The 22,880-nt window shown below is 41.5% G+C and overlaps 1 protein-coding gene across 4 annotated transcripts in view; it reads right to left on the reverse strand.

Moving 5' to 3' along the window:
• Positions 1–281: 281 nt before the first annotated feature.
• The window catches only part of mrasa (muscle RAS oncogene homolog a), a 52,857-nt gene continuing 30,258 nt past the window's right edge, over positions 282–22,880 (reverse strand). For all 4 annotated transcript variants that reach the window (XM_078552600.1, XM_078552599.1, XM_078552601.1 and 1 more), the window contains exons 3-6: positions 21,472–21,625; positions 10,954–11,053; positions 6,141–6,220; positions 282–3,672 (exon numbers count right to left, since the gene is read on the reverse strand). In XM_078552600.1, the coding sequence (XP_078408726.1) occupies positions 3,576–3,672; positions 6,141–6,220; positions 10,954–11,053; positions 21,472–21,625 (431 nt within the window). In that variant the 3' untranslated portion in view covers positions 282–3,575. The remainder of the gene's footprint in view (positions 3,673–6,140; positions 6,221–10,953; positions 11,054–21,471; positions 21,626–22,880) is intronic.

Genomic DNA, 22,880 nt, shown 5'->3' on the forward strand with positions numbered 1-22,880 from the left:
ATAGGTAGATGATCAGCCATGATCTGTTTAAATGCCAGAGTAGGCTCAATGGGCCGAATAGCTTACTCCTACTCCCATGTCTCCAGCATATACCAACAGCAGAACTTCAGTCCCAGACAGTTTAGACAATTAGTTTGGTATTATGATTAAATTCACATAGATCATGCGAAGAAAAATATCCCATGTCAAAACCCAAGAACAGGTTTGACAGAAATAAGAATTGGTTGATTCAGTCTACTCATAACTGCACATGTAAATTACTCAAAACAATTTCACAGATACCACTTCTCCAGTTAGAATTTTATTAAAATATTACATCGCTTGTTTAAAACCTTTTTTCTTTTTTTTTTTGCAATGAAGGTCACAAAATTCAATATACCACACACAAAACCTCTAAGTCTCCAATGAACTTGGAAGTACAGCAGTAGCCAATAAATTCAGATGGCTGTTGTCTTCATACCTGTTCAAATTCATCTTACAAATGAATGCACACGATGCCATGGTTAACCCTTAAATGTCACTTTTCACTAGAACGACAATCCGCTACGAGGAACAGTTATGGCAGTGGAGTCAAAGCGTTGGAAACATGACCTTCTGTGGGTTTTTCCACTAGTGTGGTACTCAAACAGTTAAGGTGTAGTCCAAAATTCCAAGCCCTTTTTCCTCTCTGGTACCAGATACTGAAGGGGTGTCGTCATCCCTTTAAACTGTTGTGTAAACAATTTAATGAATGGATATAGATACCAAATTGCACTTTAAAAAGGTACTGATGTTCTAAAGACATCACTGTGTCACTTACTGAATTCACTGGTATACTGCAACCAACAATTAGCTGGTGCCAACAATTCATGTCACTTGGTAACTATGCAGCAATTACGAAATACAAGGAAAAGCTTGGTTGTGATCACGCAATCTGCAGGCAACTTTTCCAATCCTACTATGTAATACAGGGACTGTGTTAACAAAGATATGCCACAACATCATGAATCTTAATAAATTATTCTGGCAGAAAAATGCCAACTGAGCAGAAAGATCCAATTACCATATTTAGAGCAAGTCAACTCTACTGTGCCCCAACAACACAGCTCTACCCTAACATCAAAACAGTGTTATGTAAGCCATCATTTTGTATTCCCCACAGCAACCTGTGGGCTCTTGGAGTGAGATTGCCAATGGTTACTAAGCTAGGGCTAGTTTTGTGCTGATGGTTAGTCTGTTCGAACTTATTTCAAATCAAAATCCTGCCAGCCAACATGAAGCAAACTTCCTCTTGTCGGCCTGGGCTGGATTTGAACCGCTGTCAGAGATTAAAGGCCAGCACGGTGGCAGCCCTCGTGCAGTGATTGCACTCGCACCTCTGTCTAAAGGTCATTGGTACATGACCTACGTCAGTGACCTGAGCACATAAGCTCAACTGACAGGCCAGTGCAGTACCGTGGGACAGCTGCACTGTCAGTTGTGCAAACCTTCAGATGAAATGTTAAGCAGAGTTTGTCCTTTCTGGTGGATGTAAAAGATCCTATGCAATCAGATCAGGGGCGTTCTCATGGCCAGCAGTTATCCCACTACATCATTAACAGATTAGCTTGTCATTTACCTAATTTCTCTGGTGTCCTCTCCGAGCACAAATTGGCTGCCATGTTTATTTACAACAGTGACTACACTTCAAAATGCTTCATCGACAGAAGCACTCTGGGGCACCTCCCACTTTTGCATTTTCATGTCTGTCCTCTTATGGGCATTAATGGACAGTCAGTCATATAGCAATTAGTGTGTACTCTTGTGCAAGGCATAGAAACAGTTGTTCAGCCAAAAGCAGTTAAATGTAAAATTAGATTGCAGCAGTGTGAATTTTCCCAGCTCTCAACTGGTAGAATCTTCTGGTGCTAAGGGCTGGGCCTGGAACTGAAACCGAATCCATGTGATAAAACTGCCAGAGTTTTATAAAAAGGGCAACAACACTTGTAATTCTATATTTTCTCAGACCAAATTCAGTAGCAATTGCATGATTTCCCAATTGGACATCAATGACTTCAAGGGAAGAAGCTGGACATCACTGGAGTGATGACAGCCACTGGCAGAAGTTTCATACAGCCCTGGTTACATAACATTAATGTAGTGACATCTCGAGTAATGCCCTAAGCCGTTAGTAAAGTCACTAACAATTGTAACAGAATATTCACTGTGATGGGTCAACAAACTTTCATTGGAAAAAAAAAATGACCAAAGCATGGACCTAAATAGTAGTGTGAAAGCCATAAGATGTTGAAAGGCCTCAAAAGACTAAGTTAGCACTTTCCATTTCACTTGGAGGCCACTGTAAAGATCTCAGAGGGCGAGTTGGCTTTTCCATGTGTAAGCTAGCTCCTGCACGTTTCTTGACATGCATCCAACGTCAGACTTCCCTGCTAATATTGCAGCAATTGAAACAGAACTTCAAACACAATTTGCCTCCCATCCGTGCATTACCCACTTAACGATGGATAATTCCACCTGGTCTGTTTTCATGAGCTGAGCTCAGCTCCAGCTGCTCAAGTCTGTGGCTTGCTGCTCCTTTTCTCTGGCTACAGTAAACGGCACGCCAGAGGGAAACAACACGAGAACAAAGACTATTTTCTGTCGTTTGCTTGCTTTCTTGGGAAAGGGAACATTTCCCTCTTGATCAGTTCGAACAATATCCTTTTCACATGTCTGGTACCAGAAAAGGTGCCATTTATACAAACACTTCCTTTAAACAAATTAAATTGCAGTGCAGTTTTAACAGAGAGTATAAAATGGGCTTGTAAACCCAACAAAAGTGCAGATATTTTAAACAATTACATAAAGAAAAATCAAGACAAAAGAGCTGTTTCAAACCCCTCCTCTTCTGTGAAGGTCTTCCATTTTGCATTGAGTAGTTGCAGACTATGGGCCATTGTGCAGCCACAATTGAATGGGTCAAGTAATGTGAAGCTTTTCTTTATATTTAAAACAAAACTGGATGGGGTTGGGGGAAGAGAAAAAAAAGAGAACTGCAGTTGTTCAATTTATGGACTGTAAGTCTGCTGTGTGCCAAGTTTGAAGCAGTGTCCAGGAGACAACTGCAGATGGATTTAATTCTCTCATTCACATTCCAATCCCTTTTCCTTTCTCCACCAGGCGGTTTTTGTGACTTCGCCCTGAATCTTGGAAAATGAGGCAAGGTGCCACGTCGCGCGTGGAGTTGGACACATGACAGCTCAGTTCAGTGCAGCAGTTTTAGTTTGATGCACACCATAAAGTGAAAAAGGTGAAAAAAAATGTTAAAGTTAAAAAATGAAAGTGGCTCAATCTCTGCCAAATTCAGTTCGAGTGACGTCAGACGAGGTGCCTTTGCATTTCACAAGATGGGTCCTTATCCAGAGTGCAAACCTGTCCCATGGAGGGAGAGAGTGTTCCCCCACAGTCACCCTGTCGCATACATAACACTGCTACAGTTTACTGCACACAGTCTGAAAGGTCCTTGTGTAGCACACAGGCAGTACATAGCTTAGCATTGGCTTCAATGTTCCTATTGAATTGAACAATAGCAGCTTTCAAGTAGGCAGAGAGTTTGGTCACATGACTGAGCATTGCAGTTTGTTAGAGCCAGCTGTCCTGTCTCCACGCCATTTTGCTTTCTTCTTTTTCTGGCTTTTCTCTGGTATTTGTTGCCTGTTTGGAATTAGATACAAAAGAAAGAGCACATCTTGAGTTAATGCCCTGCCTTTGCCAACTGTTTCATTATTCTCATACTTCAGGTCAATGGGCTCCTTTGTTCTCTTATTGGGGAGAAGTGGGTTGGGGGAAGAGGGGTTGGTGGGGGGGGGGGGGGGGGGTGGTGGGATGGTGCACGGTAGGGGGAACACAAGAAAATTTGGCTCCTGCTCTTATTAAATGCCAGAGAAGGGTGATATGTAACAAGTCCAATAAAGGATCTAGGAGAAACTGCTTTACCTAGAGTGCGGTTAGAATATGGAACCACATGGAGTAATCAAGAAAATTTCAATATACATTGTAAAAATGTATTCATTCATGGGATGTGGGTGTCACTGACTAGGCCAGTATTTATTTCCCATCCCCAAGTGAAGGTGGTGGTGAGCTGCCTTCTTGAACCGCTGCAGCCTATGGTGGTGTTGGTACACCCACAGTGCTGTTAGGGAGGGAGTTCAAGGATTTTGACCCAGTGATTGGGAAGGAACAGCAATATAGTTCCAGGTCAGGATGATGTGTGGCTTAGTGGGGAACTTGCTGGTGGTGTTCCTATGCATCTATTGCCCTTGTCCTTCTAGCTGGTGGAGTTCGTAGGTTTGGAAGGTGATGTCGATGGAGCCATTGTAAGTTGCTGCAGTGCACCTTTTAGGTGGTATACACTGCTGCCACTGAGAGTCAGTGGTGGAGGGAGTGGATGTTTGTGGATGGGGTGCCAATTAAACAGGCTGCTTTGTCCTGGATGGTGTTGAGCTTCTCAAGTGTTGTTGGAGCTGCACTCAAGCAGGCAAGTGGGGAATATTCCATCATGCTCCTGACTTGTTCCTTGTAGATGGTGGACAGGCTTTGGGGGGTCAGGTGGTGAGTTATTGTCCACAGAATTCCCAGCCTCTGACCTACTCTTGTAGACACAGTATCCATATGGCTGGTCCAGTTCAGTTTCTGGTCAAAGGAACTCCCAGGATGTTGATAGTGGGGGATTCAGTGATGGTAATGTCATTGAATGTTAAGGGGCGATGGTCAGATTCTCTCTTGTTGGAGATGGTCATTGCCTGGCATTTGTGCAGTGTGGCGTGAATGTTACTTGCCATTTTCAGCCCAAGCCTGAACGTAGACCAGGTCTTGCTGTATATGGACACTGATTGCATCAGTATCTGGAGGAATTGCAAATCATGCTGAACATTACGCAATCGCCCGCAAACATCCCCACTTCTGACCGTATGATAGAGGGAAGGCCATTGATGAAACAGCTGAAGATGGTTGGGCCTAGAACACTACCCTAAGGAGCTCCTGCAGAGATGTACTGGGACTGAGATGATTGACCCCCAACAACCACAACCGTCTTCCTTTGTGCTAGGTATGACTGTAACCAGTGGAGGGTTTTCCCTGATTCTCACTGGCTCTAGGTTTGCTAGGGCTCCTTGATGCCCCATTTAAAAGGATGAATGAGGGAGAAAGCAATAGGAAGATGTGCAAGGAGAGTTAAATGAAGCAGATGGGAGGAGGTTCATATGAAGCATAAACAGTGGCACAGGCCTGTTGGGCCAATTGGCCCCCATTCTGTACTGTAAAATCCATGCAATAGAGTAATCAAGGTGCGGCAGAGGAATTACTCCATGCCTGATTGCTCTACTTTTTTTTGGAATCAAATGGACAAGTCAAACTATGAAAGCTTTCATCACCATAGCAACAACTTTTTTTAGAAAAAAGTTAAACTTCACTGTCTTCAAATGCTTTTCAAGCACCCAATGATAGTAGACAGCATTCCCAGTTTTATATTGTGTATAAAAATGAGAGGTTGAGATGGGCCGACCCCATTTACTCTATTTACCTGAGCAGGAGGGGGGGGCAAAAACCAGGGGGTAATGGGTTTAATGCAATTGGTAGAAGGTTTAGAGGTCAGGTGAGGAAGCATTTTTTTTCAGCCAGAGGAGGATAGGGACCTGGAACTCACTGACTGAAAAAAATGAGTGGTAGAGGCAGAAAGTCTCACCACATTTAAAAAGTACTTGCATGTCTGCTTGAAGAGCTGGGATCTGCAGGGTTACGGGCCTAGTGCAGGAAGGTGAGATTAGGCTGGGTGGCTCTTTGTCAACTGGCATGATGGGACATATGGCCTCTCTCTGTCGTAAACTTTTGACGATTTCTATGATTTTAGGTTGAAGAATAAAACAAAACACTCCAGAAAGTGAAGTTGGTTTTTCATTGTAACTGGTAGCTCATAAGGAAAGGCCCAAAGGCCTGAACTTAATGTGAGTTTTCCCTCAATTATTCTTTTAAATCTGGAGACACCATCCACCCAAGTTCACATTGTATAAATACTATCTTTCATCTATACATCATCATCAAGGGGTCTCTGCATTAGAAGGAAATCACACCGAACACGGAAAAGATGAACGTTACTCTAGACTGAACAAATTTCAAGTACCTACCTTATGACTCGAACAAGATCGTGAAAGGCTTTGTCAACATTCAGAGGTGGATCCTTGGCACTAGTTTCTATGTAAGGTATCTTGAGAAAAAGAAAAAAAAAAACAAATTACCGGTGAATACCAAAACAAGAGCATGATTACTGGGGCCATTCTTACCCTGAATCTTGTCGAGATATTGCAGCTAGCTGGTGTGGTGGGTCAAAAATTCACCTGGAGGACGGTATTAAATTCATTTATGTGCACACAAATGATCTGATGATTTCCAGGGTCACAGATGACATTCAAAATAGAATTTCAAAACACATCTCTGTCCAGTTCACTGGAAACAAGGACCCACAAAACAGATCAGCTTTTAATTTGATAATACAGCCCCCACCACTTATATTATGGTATGAATAGCAATTTTTCCACTACATGAGGCAGATAGTAATACGGCATACTTACTACTGGTTATTCTAATGGCAACACTCTGGAGGCTGGAGGGAGGCAGTGCATACTTTGGGAAGTAGGGGAGCCACAAAAGCAAACTGGTGCCTGCCAGAGAGGGTTAAACAGCATCGCCTGTTGCATCTCTTTCCAGGATGGTCTTTTAACTGCACTCCAAGGTAAAGAATCCTGAGACTGCAAGGCCAATCTACCGAAGAAATCAAAGGTGGGCCTCAACCAGTAGGATGCCATCAAAAAAAAAAAATGAAAGGGGTAACTACCTTGAAGCTCCTGGTCCAGGTATGTTGTTTGATATACTGTGCAATATGGCAACCTTCATCCACTGTTGACTGAAATAGCCAGTGTGAGATAAGCAATGCCTTTGTAATTGACTTCAATTGAAATGACAAATGGTTAGCGCCATTTATCAATATAGATGGCTGGCCTAACAACTTATATCTCTTTTCGGGCCTTTAATGTAATAAAGTGTCCCCAAGGTAGCACATCTGCCTCTCAACATAAACAGGGTGAATTTAGAACACTGGCACCTTCATCAGTTGGAGAGAACACGGGAGTAAAGTAATAGGTCTCAGGATGGTGGTGGAGGGAAGATCATTACTGTAGTGAGTATCATCAAGAAAAGGCAACAAGACTAGGCTGGCCATATGCTAAGGCATGAGAACTTACTGAAGGTTGTAATTGAAGGAAGATTAGAGGGATGTAAATCATGAGGGATAAAGAGAATGATGACCCATCTTGGGTAGATCACTACTACTACCTTCATCAGAATTGAAGTGACCCACCTACTCTCAACTCAATTTTGCTGAAATTGTTGCCATGGCCACCACAGTGGCTGATTTAAGTGGGTGGGAGTGTAATTAGCACTAAAGTTGGCAATTTCATGGGGAGAAACTTATGAAGACCGCTGTGGGAAACAGGCAAACAAAATAACGTACATTGTTAGTGCAAAAAGAGGAATATATTACTGTATATCTAAGCCATGCTGTACCCCAACCTGGAAGTACTTGATACTGACACTGTACCAGGAATGGTATATAGTGCTCCAAATTTTGGCAGTGACATCCTTCACATTGGCAAGCGCACAGACTCACCAAAAGCAGAACGAGGAGATGCATTAGTTACAGATGACTCTGAGACGCTACATAGATTAGTGTGCCCAAGAGATTAGAATATTTCTGTTTAACATTCACATATGAAATTAATGAAAAATAAGGAAAGCAGGCTAATTCTAGTCAAGTTCAAACTTTGTGACCACAAGATGGATTTTGCATTCAAATAGGGAGCATGAGCACAAGTGAAAGCACTGAGCTAGGCAGCTAAAAATAGCATGGTGTTGAAATAAATTGGTGGCCATAGCAACAATGCAACTTTGATGTGATGAAACTTGCACAAAACTCGCACACTGAATCTACTGCACGACAATAATTAAGTGATCTTTTGTTCAGTAAAATAGTGCTGCAAATGGGTAGATCATTTCAATGCTGATGAAGGTGCCAGTGTTTTAAATTCACTGTTTGTGCTGTCGGGCAGACTTAGGGAACTGGCGGCAACACTTAAACAACACAAAGGCTGCGCAGTGGTTTTAAAATCATCACTCAATGACTTTGGCTGTGGACCTTCCTGGATGTTGATCTGTCACAGTGCTGTGCTGAACAGGCAGGTTGGGAGCTCAGCATGCATGCAAATCAGAACAAGATGGTGGCACCATTAACAAGTAACATCTCATTTACTCTGCCCAAAGGTACAGAGCAATGTGGTTGTTTCGAAAACATGTATGCAGCTACATTTAAGGACAAGTGCTGCTTCTGAAGACAATATTGCAACAACCATCTACAAGGATGAGTGCAGCTCCAACATCATTCAAGAACTTCACCACCATCCAGGGCAAATCAGTCTGCTTGATCAGCATCCCATCCACTCTCTCCACCACTGATACACAGTGGCAGCAGTGTGTACCGTCTACAAGATGCACTGCAGCAACTCACTAAGTCTCCTTCAACAGCACTTTCCAAACCTGTGACCTCTATCACCTAGAAGGAAAGAGGGCAACAGATGCATAGGAACACCACCATCTGCAAGTTCCCCTCCCAAGCCACACACCATCCTGACTAGGAACTACGTCGCCGTTCCTGCACTGTCACTGGGTCAAAATTCTGGAACTCCCTCCCTAACAGCACTGCGGTTGTAACTACACCATACAGGCTGCAGTGGTTCAAGAAGGTTACTTACCATCACCTTCTCAAGGGCAATTAGGGATGGTCAGTAAATGCTGGCCTAGCAGCGACAGCCACATTCCGTGAATGAACAAATAACAAAATATTTATATAGCTCCTTTAACGTACTGAAACTCCTAAGGTACTTCACAGGAGCATTATAAACATACGTAAGCTTGATCAAAAGTTAGGTTACAAAGGAGTGTCTTAAGGAAGGAAAGCAGAGGCAGAGAAATGTAGGAAAGGTATTCGAGTGCTTAGGGCCTGGGCAACTGTAGGCAGGGCCACCAATGGTGGAGCAATTAAAACAGAGGATGCTCAAGAGGCCAGAATTAGGTGGACACAGATATCTCGGAGGATTCTGGGACTGGAGGAGATTCCAGAGACAGTGAGCGGTGAAGCCATGTGAGTATTTGAAATCAAGTATGGGAATTTGAAAATTACGTCAATGCTTGACCAAGGGCCAATGTAGGTCAGCAAGCACAGGGGTGAAACATGACCTGGGCGAGGGTTAGAGCACAAACAGCAGTGTTTTGGATGATCTCAAGTTCACAGAGAGTAAAATGTGGGAGACCAGCCAGGAATGCTTTGGAATAGTCAAGTCTATAGGTATGAATGAGTTTCAGCATTAGATCAGCTGAGGCAGGGCATAGTCCCTATTTCTGTTATTTCAGGCTGCCAAGTCTGGTGCAAATTACGCTCTGGGGTGTTGATACCAACAGTTCCCATCCATCGTGCAAAGTGTCAAAAGCTCTCTCCATTCAAACAAATGTTCATAAACAAATGATAGATAAACAGAAGGTCAGAGCTGGAAAATATATCACTTGGGCTTTATTATGACACAGCTGATGATAAAGGCCGATTTATAAATTATGAGGGGAATAGATAGAGTGGACAGGATAAAATTGTTTCCCTTGATGGAGAATTCTAGAACCAGGGGACATAGATTCAAGATAAGTGGCAGGAGGTGTAGGGGGGACATGAGGAAGAACTTTTTTTTACACAGAGGAATTTACAGTGGAATTCGCTGCCCAAGTTGGTGGTAGAGGCAGAAACTCTAAACTCTTTTAAAAAGTATCTGGATCTGCACCTTAAGTGTTGTAAGCTGCAGGGCTATGGGCCGGGTGCAGGAAGGTTGGATTGGAAAGGGCACCTGGATGTCCTCGGGCTGGTATGGAAAAGATGGGCCAAATGGCCTCCTTCTGTGCTGTAACTTTTCTGTGGCTCTATGGTTCTATGGTTAAAATCCCAGAGGGAAACTTGAAACAACTGCCATAACCCATTTTTGCAATTTGAATGTTGAGATGCAGGCTTTGAATTCAGTAGTAATAAGACTACCAAGTCTCAAGAGGTTGTTATAAAACTAAATTAAACATTATTAATACAATAAAGATTGTAAACATATACATCTACAAAATTACTATATTAACTACAAAAATCCCCTAATTAATCTGACTCTCAGTTACACCCCCGTTAAGGCAACAGTAAATCTCAGATTTTAAAAGAGACACCTGGCAAAGCACACCCTGGACAGTTGCATTCAAAATGAGTTTCTTTCAGCTCTGGGTCCTTCCAGACAGCAGCTTGAGACTTACAGGCTGGAGGCTTCTCACACTTGTTAGATCTCACCTTACACACAATCTCCTTTCTACACATCTTTCTCTTTGAATGTAAATTTTCCATTGTATCACCAGGCTTTTAACTTTACCGCTTCTAAAAATAACATCCTTTCATCCCACCAATTTTATTAGTAAGCTGAAAAAAATAAACACATTGCTTGGCATCCTCTAGCTAGGTATAAGATTTCACTCATAGTCTCGAATGATTTCTTTTAACAAATGCAAATTTACATTTTACCTTCGACCCTCATGTTTATCTAATTGACATCTCATAACTACTATACATCAAAGCACCCAGACTAGCTGGTTTTAATCCAATTAAGACACACAGACACAGACCCCACTAGAACTCTGTTTAAAAAATAATTTCCAATAACAGTATTATATCTTCTTGACAGGTTTCATGACATAAAGAACCTCTCATGCAGATTGAGACAGTAGCAATTTGTTATTAATAAAACACTAAATTCAAAATTTCTAATCTAGTTAGGAAGAATTGAAAATGAAGCTCCCTTTGATAAATTCCAGACTTACATTGTACTTAGCAGCCATCTCTCGTCCTTGTTCACTTGTGACTTTTCGCAAGTGCATCAGATCAACCTTATTGGCCACCAGAATCATGGGGAAAGACTCTCTGCAATAAATATAAACACAGATTAAACTGAAGCAACAGCATCATACGCTCGACTACTCTCAGGAAGAAGAGTCACATAGAAACTAATTGACTTTCCTCCACTCACAAACAAAAGCAACAAACTGTCAATAAAAAATAACCTCTGCATTTATAGAGCCTGTTTCACATCAAAGTATCTGAAAAGCATTTTACAAAGTGAAAAAGCATATGCAACACTGACTCTGGTGTAGGCAAAAATCAGTCTCAGGCCTCAATCCATTCTAAATTGATAAAACAAATTAGCCCTTCCTCCAAACAATAGCTTACTTCACCATTTACAGTGCTATTGAACCATGCAGACCAGTAGGTTGATCGAAAGTGAAGCAGTTGAGTGGGGTGACACCATTTTTTGTTCGAGTAGATGAAAATCACAGCGGATTGTCCTGCTGCTCGTGATCCAAGATGGAAGTTGTGTCTTTGGAAAATGGGTTAGAAGAGGATCAGGGATGACCACCAATGTCAACTAACCCCCGTAAACATTTCCCTTCCATTCTCAAGTCATCGGCAAGAATACCTAGTGAGGCACCAGACGCCACACACGGAACCATAATCAGCACATACCACAATAGAGAGAGGGGAGAATGAATAAGTGGGGTTGGGGGGAGGGGGGGGGGGGGGGGGGGGGGGGTGGTGGTGGTGTTTGTGAACAGACAACCAGAAGGAGGGAAAAAAATGCTTGCACATCAGTAAAACCACACACCTTCACAGCAATAGCCAATAACATGGAGTTGGAGCAATTTATATAAAACAAATATACATTATCAGAACATACTTTCTATTTGGACATATAACCATAAATCATTGACCTAGGCACAAGATATTGAAGTTTAACAGTGCCCTTTTTGAGAGCGTTTCCTTTGTTTAAAACTGCCACCAAACAAGTTTAAAATTGTCTTTCAAACTGAAACCAAAGGCAAAATTGAGCGCCATTTCCAATTAACCAGCTGAGCACCAGTTTTTACAATCCATACCCTTTACTGGCAATACCCAAGAAATATATTGCGCTTCAGTTTTTGCTGCATTTGCGTTGTGTGGCCGTGCATTTATCTTGTGAAATACGGCTGGCCAAGCAGGATCTGCACAGTGGGAGCTGATGACACAATACCAAAATGTAAAATCTTCAGCAGAGCTCCCAAATTATCAAAGCAATTTAGTTAGTTTGTTGTCAGATCACACTGCATTAAAAGCAAACCGAATTCTTTCTTTCTGCTGAAAGCATCAGCCAGAAAGACAAGCAGGCAGAGGCTTGTGTCAGTGTCGCTCTGCCTTCAACCAAGTGGCTCTGCAACATGGCTGGTGTCGTCAATGGGAAACCAACGCTACCCTACGGATTCCCAATATCATTTAAACCAAATTGATCAGCAGCCTTGATAAGTCTTTTGTTTCTGTCGAAAGTTTTATTTGTATTCTTGCCCTCAAATTGTTTCCAGGTGGAAATTTTGACGGATAGGCCTCAATTCTCTCTGCTGCATGACTTCTTTATATCCCCATTTCAATCCCCCCTTCCCCTGAAGCTGACTAATACAAGGTACAGTCTGCACCTTTCTTGATACATAATCCTGGACAGAGACTGTTGTCTATTTGACAACGTGGAACATCATAGCCAAGTTAATCCTACTCTTGACTTGAAGACGACAATAAAGTGTTAGTTGTGGTCACTTGGTTTTAACATTTCCACTGGCTGGAGGGTCTAGGACAAGACATCATGGTCTCGGGATAAGGGATTAGCCACTTGGGAATGAGAAAAGGAGAGACTTCTTCACTCAGAGGGTTATAAATCCTTGGAATTCTCTATCCCAGAAAATCAGGGGGATGCTCGGTTGTTGAGTATATTCAAGACAAAGATCAATAAATTTTTGGACTCCTAAGAGAATCAAGGAACATGGGGATTGACTAGGGAAGCGAAGTTGAGGTAGGATATCAACTATGATCTTCCTGCATGGCAGAACAAGTTCAAAAGGCCATAGATCTACTCCTGCTCCTATTCCTACTGCTTTTTAAAAAAAAGCTATTCCATGGAAGGTCAAGATTGAATGCAATGACTAACTGTTGTCCAATTGATACCAGTTAACTCAGCAGATTGGGAATTAAACGTGCAGCTTCTCTGATGGGTATATCTCAGTGCCATAACCAGGGTAGTTGTTCATTTACCCATCAGATAAGTGGGTGGTCAATAGGTGGGTTCTGGGCAATTGCAACATTGTAAGAATGAACAAACTTGCATTTATATAGGGCCTTTCACAACTTCATGATGTCTCAAAGTGCTTCATGGTCAATAAAATACATCTGAAGTGTAGTCACTGTTGTAATGTAGGAAATGTGTCAGCTAATATCTGCACAGCAATGAGTCCCGTGACCAGATAATCTGTTTTAATGATCTTGGTTGAGGGATAAATAGTGGTCAGGACACCAGGACAACTCTCCTGCTCTTCTTCAAATAGTAGCACCAGATCTTTTATGTTCACCTGACAAGGTGGATTGGACCTCAGTTTAACAATCATCTGAAAACTAGCACCTCTGACCATGCAGCACCCCCTTAAGACTGCATTGACAGCCTAGATTAAATGCTCAAGTCTCTGGAATTGGGTTCGAGCTCTCAACCTTCTGACTATTGCTGAAAAAAAAGGGACATGTCAAAGCTTCATGATGGTAACCGACAGTGTGACCGACAGTTATCTGCCAATTTCAAATAATGCTTGGCAGTTAACTGTCAGTCACCAATGATGCAATCTCCATGGCAACATCTCTATCAGAGTCCATTTGCCAACAATCAGCACTCTCTTCGCATACAGTATAAATTGTTGTTTTCGCCTTATATCTTGCGATTGATTCTTGAAGTGTCCTGTTAAGTGCAAGATGAAAAGCTTTGACATATCTCTTTTTTCAGCAATACTCAAGTTCTGTGCTACCAAGCAGCCTTCAGACTTAAAGCCAAAAGACATTGAATCAAGGCTGCCACTTAATTCCATCTACAGGCAAGCAACATTTTTCAAAGTAAAAAAATATAAGTTTTCAAGCACATTACTGGAACAGCTAATTTTAGTGACATGCAAGTATAAACTAAAAACAACTTCACTGAAATTTTATTGCGATGGTCAAAATTTGCTGGCAGTTAGAGAGACTGACGTGAGCGGCTGTAAATTTACACTTAAAAATTTGAATACACAGGGTCAACCAAAAGCAGGCCTGTTGCTAGTTCCAGGTTTCGGAGTACACAATAAGCAATGCAGAAAAGTGAGGAATTTGGGGGGGATTTTAATTAAGTGAGAAAGTGATCTCAAGTTCCACAAAATTCCTGAAACCCAAAAGGGGATTTTGGTAGGGAGAACGTTTCGAAAATAAAGTTCATCTTGGAAACAAATGTGGGCAAGAATAGAAGTCAAACTCACGGTGAAAACCAAAAAAAAAAATACATTAAACCTACACGTAATTAAGTATCTGGGACCCCAAGATCCTGATATTGGGTGACCCAGACCTTGTCCAAATTGAGGGAGTCACTTTCATGGTCCAGCCAGGAGAGTGGGCCTGTAAAGGACACAAAAGGCAGAACCAACCCCGGTTTGCCAGAGAAGAACAGAGCTGATCAAAGCTATGCTTCTTGGATGACTTAGGTTTTTCTGGGTTGAAGAAACATAGAAGAGATATTTTCAGCTCCTGCAGAAACTACCTACCAATGGTTACAACTGCTGCAGAGAACTGGCACAAGTTTGACGGCCTGCCTTCTCTGCTCAGAGCTGCTACACATGATCATTCATGTCAATGACTATGTAACATTAGAATTTATGAAAATGAAAAATAAATTAAACTGCTCATAATTAAACTTGTGCTCTCTGAATTAATAGCCCTGTAATATAACCACTCAAACTCCCTACCCAACAACATTGTGGGAGTACCTTCACCAAAAGGGTATACCTGCCTGCATCACAAGGGCTAACGTGGTTCAAAAAGCCAGCTTACTTTTACCTTCAAGGGCAACTAACCATAGGCAATAATGGATGGCATTGCCAGTGACACCCATATCTCAAAAATGAAAAAAAAACTTGGCTACTTGTACCCGCTAATGTCTATTGCATTAAAATCCCTCGTTCAAGGTCCTCGAACCATATTCCAAATATGACCGAACAGGATTCCAACAAATGACTCAACTGTCTGGAAAATGCTTGACAAGCTGCTGAGAGATATAATGAGGTGCTACACTTCATTTTCAGTGCACACTAATTTTGGAATATACTAAAAAGGATTATTTAGTTCACAATGCTGCAGTCCCAGCATTAGACATGCTCCACACGTTTTCTATTCAGCTTGTGTTATCATCCAGTAGATTAGTTTAGACAAAAGAAGTGACAGAAATAGTCATTTTAAAACCAGTGCATTTAGATTCCCAAATGAGGATCTTGAAAGAGACATTTTAATAAAATAGACATTAAACGGGTCGTAAAATTTTTCTCCTTCATTTTTGGAATATGGGCCTTTTTAGCAAGGCCAGCACTTATCACCTATCCCTAATTGCCCTTGGGAACGTAATGGGGAGTTGTCCTCTTGATTGCGGTACTCTGTGTGATGAAGGGGTTCCCATAATGCTGTGGGTGCTTCAAGGCTAGCAATGCATATAAATACAAGTTCAAATCCCATCATGCAGGCTTGAGAATTTGAATTCCGATTGAAAAATTAGTAAAAAGCTGGTATCTGTTAAAGTAACCCCAAATCTGTCAGATTGCTCCTAAATTGGCTCATTAAACATCCTTTGGTGAAGGAAATTTGCACCCCTTATCCAGTCTGACCTATATGGTGACTCCAGTCCCACGCTAATGAGATTGACTCTCAGGTACGCTCTGAAGTGGCCCAGCATATTAGTAGGACCCAAGCTGATTGGTGAAGCCGAAGACAAAACCGAGAGCTTTTCTTCGCCGAGAAAGTTTATTGACTTGTTCAGTCTCCCAGCTCTCCTCTCTTATACCCAGTGTTCCAGCTATCCTCTATTTATATGTGCTCAAAGGCAATTAAAGCCCATCACCTGTTTCTCTTGACCGTAACAATGTAATTGACTAGACATTAACATAGCAAGCTGTGTCAAACCACTATCTGCAGCAGTTAAGGTGGCAGCCCACCAACCTCCCAAGGGCAACTAGTGATGGACAATAAATGCCAGCCTTGCCACAACCCAAGTGTGTGTAAAACAACATTTATACAGTTGGGATAGCTTTTTTTTTTTGAAAATCATTTGAGAGTTGTATGCAGAGAATGAAAACAAACCTCAAAACTAAATGAGAAGAAAGTTGGGAAATACAGGAGGACAGGAAAATTGAATAAGGTGGATGTCTCCTTCAGTGAGCTGGCACAGACAAGATGGGCTAATGGTCACCTTTTGCGCCGTCAACTTCTGTTTGAAGAACAGAAACTCTGCCAACGTATTCCTACTTAACTTGTTTTCAAGTGGATTTATAAAGATGTGCAGTACAACATCTCTTCAGTTTAAGACCAACAGTTCAACTAATGGGAGGAGAAGAGGCATTTGACAACTTCAGAATGCTAGATTTTAATAAGCGACCACATTTTCCATTAGCACCTACTTAGTTTCAGCAGAGAAGCTGATCATTGGGGTGACTCTAGATTTTAATGTAGGTAACAATATATAAATTAGAATCCTAAATTGCCAATCATTGCCAAAAAAGTACTAAGCCTGAGGACTGGGAACATTGTTAAATTCAGCAGAGGACCAAGAAACTGAAAGAAAGAGAAAATAGAACATGAAAGCAAATTAGCAAGAAACAAAAACAGAATAGAGAGAGGAAGAGAGATTTTTTTCTCTCAGAGGGACATGAGTCTTTGGAACTCTTCCTCAAAAGGTGGTGGAAGCAGACTCTTATGAGTATTTTTTTTTAAAAAGGCAGAGCTAGATAGATTCTGGATTAACAAGGGGCTGAAAGGTTATTGGGGGTAGGTAGGAATGTGGGGTTGAGGTTACAATCAGATCAGCCATGAGCTTATTGAATGGCAGAGAAGGCTTGAAGGCACAAGTGGCTTACTCCTGCTTCATATGTTTGTATGAATATAAAAGCTTCTATAGGTATATAAAAAGGAAAAGATTAACAAAGACAAATCTGGGCCCATTACAGGCAGAGACAGGAGAACTTATAATGGGGAATAAAGAAATGGCAGAGGAGCTAAACAAATGCGCGTGTGTCTGGTCTTCACGGATGAAGATACAAAAAACCTCCCAGGAACACTAGAGAACCAAGGGATTAGTATTTGTAAAATATTAGTACTGGAGAAATTAATGGGACTGAAAGTTGACAAATCCCCTGGACCTGATGATCTGCAAGAGAGTGTTGAAAAGAGTTAAGAGATAGTGGATACGTTGGTGGTCAACTTCCAAAATTCTATAGATTCTGGAACGGTTCCTGCAGATTTGAATGTAGCAAATGTAATCACCCTATTTAAGAAGGGAGAAAGAGGGAAAACAGGGAACTACAGACCTGTTAGCCTTATATCAGTAGTAGGGAGAATGCTAGAATCTATTATAAGGGATGTGATAACCGAACACTTGGAACATAATGGTAAGACTGGGGAGAGTCAACATGTATTTGTGGAAGGGAAATCATGTTTGATAAACCCGTTAGTGTTTTTTGAGGATGTAACTATCAGAATAGATTGGGGGGTGGGGTAGAACCAGTGGATGTAGTGTACTTTGCTTTTCAGAAGGCTTTTGAAAAGGTCCCACACAGAGATTAGTAAGAAAAATTAAGAGCCATGGGATTGGGGGTAATATACAGGCCCGGATTGAGAATTGGTTAGTGGACAAGAAACAGTAGAAATAAACAGGTCACTCTCAGGTTGGCAGGCTGTGACGAGTGGGGTACCATAAGGATCAGTGCTTGAGCCTCAGCTATTCACAATCTATATCAATGATTTGTATGTGGGGTCCAAATATAAGATTTCCAAGTTCATGAATGACATAAAACTAGGTGGGAGTGCGAGTTGTGAGGAGCATGGAAAGAAGCTTCAAGGGCATTTAGACAGTTATGAACTTTGGTAGAAAAAACAGAAGTGCAGAGTATTTCTTAAATGGAGAGATATTGGGAAGTATTGATGTCCAAAGGGACCTGGGTGTCTTTGTTCATAAGTCATTGAAAGCTAACATGCAAGTGCAATTAGGAGGGCAAATGGTATGCTGGCCTTTATTGCAAGAGGATTTGAGTACAGAAGCAAATAAGACTTGCTGCAATTGTATAGAGCCTTGGTGGGGCCACAGCTGGAGTATTGTGTACAATTTTTGTCTCCTTACCCAATGATATACTTGCCATAGAGTGAGTGCAATGAAGGTTCACTAGACTTAATCCCTGGGATGGTGCAATTGTCCAATGTGGAGAGATTGAGGAGACTAGGCCTCAAGAGTTTAAGAGAACGAGATGTGATCTCATTGAAGCTAATAAAATTCTTACAGGGCTTGATAGGCTAGATGCAGGAAGATGTTTCCCCTGGCTGAGGGGCATCTAGAACCAGGGCACAGAGTCTCAGAATAAGAGGCAGGCCATTTAGAACTGAGATGAGGAGGAATTTCTTCAATCAGAGGGTGGTGAATCTTTGGAATTCTCTATCCCAGTGGTCTGTGAGGCTCAGTCATTGAGCGTATTCAAGACAGAGATTGAAAGATTTCTAGATATCAAAGATAAATATTGGAAAATGGCACTGAGGTAGAAGATTAGCCATGATCTAGCTGAATAGCTGAGCAGGCTCGAGGGGGCAAATGGCCTCCTCCTGCTCCTAAATGCTAGAAATCCGAAATAAAAATGTAAATTTTGATAATGGTTCCACCTCAAAAACGTCAATCTACGTTTACCCTGTCGGGTGAAGACTGACCCTGCCATGCACTTCCCAGAATCTGTGTTTAGGTTAACCTTCGTGCTTCCGTTCTTACTTTTTTTCCAATTATCCCGAGCTTGAAAAGATGAGTGGCAACTGTTATCATTCAGAGCACTGGCTTGGGAGAGATACTGAGCCAGACAGTGCAAGAAAGTTGGATTAGCATAGCACAATTGATGCTCTGTCATTCTGAGTTTCCAACTGTATCACTACAAAAATTCAGCTCCGTGCAGGCTACTTTGTCAACTTCTTCAAGCCAATAATTCCAGACCAGACTCACCGTTCTTTTATTAAAGGGCTTAATAGGACAAAAAAAAGTTCCTAATAATAATAAATGAGAACACTTGACACATTATTGTAACAACACTGTCTGCTATTTTACATGGAGGCATTAGCCCATTTAGAATTAGACTAACAACTGCATTAAAAAAGCTGGTAAAGGAATGTAATCAAAGCAAGTTAGTGCTTAGCTTTCAATATTAACATTGCCAATTCTCTGCACAGTGAAAACCAGTCAAAAAAAAAGCCTCCAAAAGAATGCATATAATAAAAATATTCCTGAGGTTTTTGACTAATTAAGCATTCATGCTGTGATGGAATCCTTGATTTCAAAATTTTATTTCTTGAGCAAAAACAAAAACAGAAATACCTGGTGGGGTGCCATCCCACCCCCACTAGAGCTATCTGTACCTTGTTTGTCCTGCTTTCTACCCTTAATTAGCACATTCCTTTAGATAATATCACCACCTTCAACACCTCTTTATCCTTTTGTCTGTGACATCTTTTGGTTATCTCCACCTATCACTGGCCCATTACCTAGCTCTTCTTGTCCCAACACACCTCCCCCTTTAAACCAGCTTATATTTCACCCCTTTCCTATTTTTACTTAGTTCTGTTGAAGGGTCATGAGGACTCGAAACGTCAACTGTGCTCTTCTCCACCGATGCTGCCAGACCTGCTGAGTTTTTCCAGGTATTTCTGTTTTTGTTTTGGATTTCCAGCAACCGCAGTTCTTTGCTTTTATTTCTTGAGACAGGCCCAAACCAATAAAAAGGAAATCAAAACTTCTGGTTTCTTGGGAAACGAAGACTGAAGCCGAGATTGGGAAATGAAATTTCTGGGGAAAATGAAACTGGCTGAAACCAGATATAAAAGGTCACAGCCATCCAAGCTTAGGTCCCAGTGAGGCAGTACAGGCAGGCTGAAGAAGACGGAGGTTGGACCTAGGAGTTGGGTATAGGCAAATATACAGTTGCTGCAGCTGTTTCTCTTCCTTGAAGATCACTGTAAGCAGAGTTGAGAAGGTTCTGCAGATGTGTGGTGTTTTGGTGAAGAGCGCCCCCTGGATCTCGGATTGGTTGTGCACTACTGGGAAATCAGGTTAGATCCTGGAAGAATAGGAGCTGAAATTCTTCATGAGAACGAGTTTTGAAGGACTTTGGGGCTCAAATGGATGACATATGTGCTGAGTGGACTGCAGGGTAAATTTGAGAGATCTGCCTTAGCTATATATGCTACTTAATGTGTAATTTATAGTTTATAAGCGACTGCAATTTTCCTGTTAATTTATGTTGATTTTGGGTTTGACTGCTACAGTAAAAATTTTAAAAAGTGAAATCTTATCCATTGGATTTTCCATTAGGTTCATTTGGGAAGTTCAGTTCTTTCACATTATTGGTCTCCAAGGAGACAATTTCAATGCTATAGCCCAGAAATTCACTGTTTGCAATAATGGTGTGTTTATCAGTTGTGACTTAGTGGTAGCACTGTCACTCACCACGCCCCACCCTCCCACATGGCTTCAAGCCCTACTCCAGAGACTGCAGCACTGTCAGAAGTACTCCCTTTCAGATGTGACGTTAAACCAAAGCCCCCTCTGTCTGAGGTGGATGTAAGGCATCCTATGGAACTACTTGAAAATGAGCAAGGAAGCTCTCAGGATGTCCTGGTCAACATTTAGCTGTCAACGTACTTCACTAAACAACCAGCAATCTGTTTTAGTGAAGTGTTGTTTGTGGGATCTTGCTGTGCGCATAACAACTGCTTTCCCCGCAACCCCCACCCCCATATCAGAGAGCACTTCAAGACTACTTCATTGGCTGTGAAACACTTTGGAATGTCCTGAGCTAATGAAAGGTGCTATATAAATTAAATTACTTCCTAGATCCAGCCATGCTCTTACCGGATGGCGGAGCAAGCTCGATGGCTTGCTCCTGCTCCGCTTTAGGATATGATTTCTCTATTGGTGTGATGATATATGCATCTATCATGCATGGCTAACATTCCCCTGCATTTTAAAGGAAGAACTAATCAGTTTAAAGTGAATGGGCTAACACCTTTGTTAGAATGGTAAAGGAATATCAACATGTGTCAAGCATTGAAATGCTAATATTTCAAGCCTTAATTCTAAGCCAAGCGGTAGCTTTCAGGCAGTGTTGAGAGAGACAGAGAGAGAGAGAGAAAGTAGGCAGAGTTTGAGGAAAAGCAGCTTGCGACACTTATCTGCAGACACTCACCTGTCTTTGACCCGTAGGATCAGCTGGTGAAACCTGTCCACATGTTCAAAGCTGGCCTTGTCAGTGACTGAATACACTATGAGAAACCCATCCCCCGTCCTCATGTACTGCTCCCTCATGGCACTGAACTCCTCTTGACCCGCAGTATCAAGCACTACAGTCATGGTGAGAGAACACAAAGGCTGTTATTGAAAAATCACACAACTGGAATTACAGCAGTTTGTGAAAGCCACACTTCGGACTTGCCATTTTTTAAATACACTTTTCAGCCTTGTGCTGAAGTCTCAATAGTGCAAATGCGGTTTGCTAAAAGAATAAAACATTTCTTTTCAACTGCAAAGTTACTAATACAGTTGCTGCACAGAATGAGACCTCTGCTCTGTTTTGGTAACCCTGTTGACATTAGTATAGAGTTCAAAAGCAAAAGACAAAAATACGTAAAACTTCAAAATAAGAAAAAAAAAAGGACAAAAACACTTTTAAGGAAAATTAGCAACAAGACTCTAAACAAAGCTTGCAAATTCTCAATTCACTGCAGTGGCCGTCACTCGGACGGACAGTCAGATGGCAATAGATTAGCACTGGCGAGAAATAGAAAGGAACTTCACGCCCAAAAGTGAAGATTTTCCCCTCGAGCAATCAAGATCCTAAAATAAGTTCATTAATTCTGAGAGTAACGGTTGCACTTAGTTCTTTATCAAGTTCTATCAGAGATGTAAATATTTAAACATATTTATAAGAATAGTCGTTTGGTAGGGCAGAACTTGAGTATTGCTGAAAAAAAGACATTTTTTGTCAGTTTTTTTGTCTCGCACTCATCAGAAAAATTCGCAAGAATCCAACATTCAGATTCCACTTGTCGTCACAAAGCAACTCTCTTCTCATACAGCGTAAATATCTTGTTTCTCCTGATATTGGTATTTTCTTGCAAATTGCCCCGATGAGTGTGAAATGAAAAGCTTCGACCAAAAAAAAAAGTGTCTCTTTTCAGTGATATTTATAGTAATTACATCATTCACAGTTTCAATGTGAATACATTTGTAGCATTTTTGAACGTAAAAGTACAAAACTGGACAAATGTCAGTACATTCTAATGAATGCATATTTTGTTTGTGCAACTGGATTTCATAACTACAGCGTTTGGGATATGCCTTTTCACCAAATTATACATGGCCTAGTTCAGAAGAACCACTGTTGCCCAAGTTCCACGTAAACGGAGCCACAGGCCCCCTAGGATGTTTGAAAAAGAATGATGAGCATGATACATTATTGCAGCGCAATCTCCCTTATTTCAGGAAATAGCTCTTGAATGTCACAGCTACCATAAGGGTCTTTCTCTGAAGAGCACAACTTGAAGTTACTCACCCCGTCCAAATGGATCGGTGGTGAATTGTACAGCTAGAAACAAG

Source organism: Cetorhinus maximus, chromosome 11 (genome assembly GCF_964194155.1).
Source record: "Cetorhinus maximus chromosome 11, sCetMax3.hap1.1, whole genome shotgun sequence".
NCBI classification, from domain to species: Eukaryota; Metazoa; Chordata; class Chondrichthyes; order Lamniformes; family Cetorhinidae; genus Cetorhinus; species Cetorhinus maximus.